Source organism: Anolis carolinensis, chromosome 6, assembly GCF_035594765.1.
Source record: "Anolis carolinensis isolate JA03-04 chromosome 6, rAnoCar3.1.pri, whole genome shotgun sequence".
Lineage (NCBI taxonomy): Eukaryota > Metazoa > Chordata > Lepidosauria > Squamata > Dactyloidae > Anolis > Anolis carolinensis.
In genome coordinates, this window is record NC_085846.1 from 49,165,994 (window position 1) to 49,171,214 (window position 5,221).

At 40.5% G+C, this 5,221-nt stretch overlaps 1 protein-coding gene across 1 annotated transcript in view; it reads left to right on the top strand.

The window, feature by feature from the left end:
• The window catches only part of LOC103279173 (uncharacterized), a 37,305-nt gene extending 34,926 nt beyond the window's left edge, over nt 1–2,379 (top strand). Inside the window, exon 16 of the mRNA XM_008112952.3 lies at nt 1,759–2,379. Within this exon, the coding sequence (XP_008111159.1) occupies nt 1,759–1,805 (47 nt within the window). The 3' untranslated portion in view covers nt 1,806–2,379. The remainder of the gene's footprint in view (nt 1–1,758) is intronic.
• The last annotated feature ends 2,842 nt before the right edge of the window (nt 2,380–5,221 follow it).

The following is a 5,221-nucleotide window of genomic DNA, read 5'->3' on the forward strand; positions in this document are numbered from 1 at the left end:
GGGGTTTCTCAGGGCTATTTTCTTTCTCAAGCTGCTTAAGGTATACATGAAACTACTAGGAGAACTCATCTAGTGTTTTGGAGTGTGTAACGACGCCACCAGGTTGCAGTGAGAAGTTTACTCTTCCTTTGATGTGTAGCGTAGCTTGATTTAAAAATATATGTAACAGAGGCTTGCATGTAAGAAAACTGTAATAGGTTTATTGATGTACAGAAGCTTAACGGTTTCAATGTTTCTTCACTCTTAGAGGTAGTATATTTCCTTAATGGTTACATTGATAACATTCCATGAAACAACTCTCAAGGGGACTATTCCTTCTACTAAACAGGTTTTAAACTTTTTTTCCTTTGAACTGATGTTTCTTGCTTTAATTGATCACTTTATGCGCTAGCTTTCTCTATCTTTCTCTTAGCTTTGTTACAGTACAGACTGCTACTGGGGTTTTCATCCCTTTGTTGCTCAAACTCTTGCTACTAATCTAAATAAGTCAACTTGACCTATTTAAACTACACAGGCTAGAGGCCTAAACTTCCTGATTCTCAACACCGTAGAACCAGCCTTCACTGTGGTTCCCTGACCACAGACTGACTACTTTTTAAAAATGTGCCTCCTCTTGCCAAGTGGCAGTTGGCTCCTTCCTTGTTTCTATGGCAATCCCTCTCGGAACGAGTTGAGCTGGCTACCATCCCCCAAGTAATGTCATCTCAAATACTTACCCTTTTAAAACATTTACCTATAATTAAGCATAACTGTAAATTAAAATTCACACTTCACCACAGAGTGTGGCGCCATCTATTTGCAACTAACACCCAACAGTATTACTTCTTTCCAACCAAATTCAAGGAAGCTGTCCTGGTCATAAACCAATGTCTGTCATAGACTGGATAAAGACAAACAAATTGGAAGGTAATCCAGGCAAGACAAGTGTTCCAGGTCAATCGAAACTTAGATCAGGGAACAGAGATCCAGCCACTGCTATGTGAGGTTACACTCCCCAGAAGACACAAGCATGCAGTTTGGGGTACTCCTGGAATCACCGTTGAACCTGGAGGCACAAGTTTCCATAGGAATTAGGGGTGCCTTTGCACATTTAAAATTTGTGTGCCAACTGTGCCTGTCCCTTTGAGATGGCGGATCTATGATGGTACATGCCTTAGTAACATCCCATTTGGATTACTGCAATGTGATCTACTTGAGGCTGCCTTTGAAGAGTGTTTGGAAACTTCAGTTAGTTCAAAGACTATTAACCAGGGCTGGCTACAGGGAGAACAAAACTCCCCTGTTGCAACAGCTCCATTGACTGTTTGATTCCAGGCACAATTCAAAGTGCTGGTCATGAACTATAAAACTCTATATGGCTCATTTCCAGGCTGTTTGGCTGATCATATCTCCCAGTACAAACCTGCCTGGGCCTTGAGATCCTCAGAAGATGCCCTTCTTTCAGTTCCACCACCATTGCAAGCATGGTTGGTGGATATGCAAGAGTCTTCTTGGTCTCTGCTCCTCTTCTCTAGGGATGTTTTATTTGCTCTAGGATCCATTTGTCTTATCAGCAGTCCGTGTTATCTATAGAAATTTTCTCCAACATAACATTTCAAAAGAGTTTTCCTCCTATCAGATTTCTTCACTGCCTAGGTTTCACAATCATACATAGAAACTGGATAGCATGGACAATTAAGTGTTTAATAATACAGCTTTACTCGTGTGTTATTGTATTATAAGCTGACATTAAACTGAAATCATTTTCTTCTCCCCTAGACATTGATATTTATGCATTTGCTCAAGCTTTGAGTGAAATGAATTAAAAATCAAATGAATCTGAAATGGAAGCTATTCAAGGACAGATCTGGAGGAAGATGATTCAACTGTATCCATCCTGTTGTCAATAAGAAGCAATGTTAATTTCTGAAATGTAGAAATATTCAACATCTTCATGTTTAATATAAACAAAAAGTTATAAATCCCTTGAAAGATCACCCCGTTATTCCTACATGTAAATACAACTCTTAACTTAAAGAATATGTTTGACAATGTTCTCTTTTGAGAGTATAATAAAGGTAATTTTTCCAGAAAGTGATGTCATGAGAGCATACAATATACCTATACCTACAGTTTCTTTGAAACAAGGAGCTACATAACCAACACTGTATTAATCCAAATCCTGATACATTCCATCCTGGTCATTGTATGTTAATCTCACTTTATGGAGAACGTCAGAAATGATATGGTTCAAAACAGTTAATTATAGATATGGAGGATGATCTTTTGATTTCCAACCATGAAATCTGGAAGACATTAGAAATGTTATACTATAGTATTGAATAGGAAATCTTGTTTGTTTTACATAGGAATAAGAATTAAATGAGAAGTTGATACGCACTGCGAGTGGTCATTCTAATGAGGCTGAAGGAGAAATCCACTACACATGGAATATACCCAAAACCATTATCTCCAGGGCAGGCCTGACTACTATTCCAAAGGCTGCTTGACTAGATTTGAATTTGTCTACTTTATGTTGTACAAAAGTAGATGTCTCTTTCTACCCAACAGTCTTACACACACCTTGTATTGAAGCTGCCACTCTAAAGCCTGTTGTTGCTGCCATATTTCTGTTGAGGGGAGGCCAAAGGCTGTGGCTTGGAACTTTTGCTAAGTCATAACATTGGAAAATGCATCCCTTCAAACATTTCAAGAACATTGTGCTGCTTTCTGCCCCATGTTTCTTGGATTAAAGTACACAAACAAGGCCTGTCTTTACTTGCTTTGTTCTTTTCAAGTACGCTTTCACTGCCCTTCTTACATCCAGTGAATGCCCTTTCCTTTCCAATAATTTGAATTGGGACAGAATGTGGACAAGTCTAACACCTGACTACTTGCTTTCATCTATAATGGCTTCAGAATAAATCTATAATGAAAGACAACTTTCTATCTTCAAATCTGCAGATTAACAGACAGGGATGCTAATTCTTGCACTCAAGGAGCCAAAGACATGGTGACTAAAAATAGAACCTTAAAAGGCAAATATCTTAAGGAGGCAAGCTCTTTCAAAGGTTCAAATGCAGGGGTCCCCAAACTTTTTAAACAGGGGGCCAGTTCACGATCCTTCGGACCGTTGGAGGGCCAGACTATAGTTGGCCACCGAGCAATAATAATAACAATTAAAAAGAAAGTTGAAAGAGACCCTTTGGGCCATTGAGTCCATTCCCCTTCTGTCTCTGTGCACCGAAAGCACAAGCAAAGCACCCCTGACAGATGGTCACCCAGCCTCAATGTTAATAATAATAAGGGTTGGAAGAGACCGCTTGGGCCATTTAGTCCAACCCCCTTCTGCCTTTGTGCACCAAAAGTACAAGCAAAGCACCCCTGACAGATGGCCACCCAGCCTCAATGTTAATAATAATAAGGGTTGGAAGAGACCGCTTGGGCCATTTAGTCCAACCTCCTTCTGCCTTTGTGCACCAAAAGTACAAGCAAAGCACCCCTGACAGATGGCCACTCTGCCTCAATGTTAATAATAATAATAATAATAATAATAATAATAATAATGAGGGTTGGAAGAGATCCCTTGGGCCATTGAGTCCAATAATAATAATAATAATAATAATAATAATAATAATAATAATAATAATAAAGAGGGTTGGAAGAGATCCCTTGGGCCATTGAGTCCAACCCCCTTCTGCCTTTGTGCACCAAAAGCACAAGCAAAGCACCCCTGACAGATGGCCACCCAGCCTCAATGTTAATAATAATAAGGGTTGTAAGAGAAGAAGAGACCCCTTGGGTCATTTAGCCCAACCCCCTTCTGCCCTTGTGCCGTGGGGGCCGGATAGATGGCTTTGATGGGCCGCATCCGCCCCCCGGGCCTTAGTTTGGGGACCCCTGTTTAAATGGAATTCCACTTAATGTATCCAACACCAAGTTTATAGTGGAGAATCTCTCAGGAATCTCTTCCCATGTGGATACGAAGATAATGGTTCACCTGCATATATGATAATGCTGGTAATTACCTCTGTAAAGTATTAGGTCTCAGCCCTTTCAATCTGTTTTGCAGATTATTCCCTCATCTTGCAAAACTGCCTTTTTGAACATTTCTTAAAATTCCTACAGGTGTTTTCATACACACACCGTGTTGAATTTATCGAGTTTAAAATGTTTTTTGTTGCAGAATCAGGGTAACATTGTTTAGATAAGCCCCCAGTTCAAATTCAGTGCAGCTAATTTTAGTCACCATGGATTTGGATGGTAGACTGGCCCCTGCATTAACATTTCCTTCCTCTTATCGACATTCCCACCAGCAATGAGAACCCACGTCTGCAAGACCAGTATAGGGCCAACAGAATTACATATTCTTGTTCTATTTTTATCCACTCTGAATTATTAGTGATGGTGGGAAAGCATATAACAGACCTTTTGGGCATGCGACTGCTAATGCATCCTGGCTTTCTGTACTTGGGATTTTCATCTACTGAAGATAACCTTTTTACTTTGAAATTTGGAGCCCCCAAATTTGTGATGTAGCAGGTTAAACCTCTGAGCTGCTGAACTTGCTGACCAAAAGGCCAGCTGTTCAAATCCAGGGAGCAGAGTGAGCTCCCGCTGTTAGCCATAGCTTCTGCCAACCTAGCAGCTCAAAAACATGCAAATGTGAGTAGATTAAGAGGTACCGCTCCGGCAGGAAGGTAACGACACTCCATGCAGTCGTGCCAGCCACATGTCCTTGGAGGTGTCTACGGAAAACACCAGCTCTTTGGCTTAGAAATGGAGATGAGCACCAACCCCGAGTTGGACTCAACTAGACTTGTCAGAGGAAAACCTTAACCTTTAACCTACTTCGAAATTGTTGCCAGAAAAAAAAAGGTCCATCAAAAAGTCTCACATTTTATTTGCAACATACTGAACACCACATTGGACTCCATTCTCCTAGCATTGTTTTGTTTCTGCTCGAGAAGACTGCTGTTATATTCAAGGACCCTGTTAAATGATTTGCCATTCAATCACAACAAATGTTATCTCTGCCCATTTCACTTATTTTGTTTGGCTCCTGTGTCAGGATCTGAGAACGGGATCCTCCCTGATTTGTCCCTCTCTACTGGCAAATCTTGCAGTGGATTCCTCATCCATAAAGATCTGTTGTCTCTACCCATTTTTCCTGAAGAAAACAATTCCTTTCTTGATTAGAGTTGCCCTTTGGCCACCACTTCAGAACTGACCAAACAGTGTG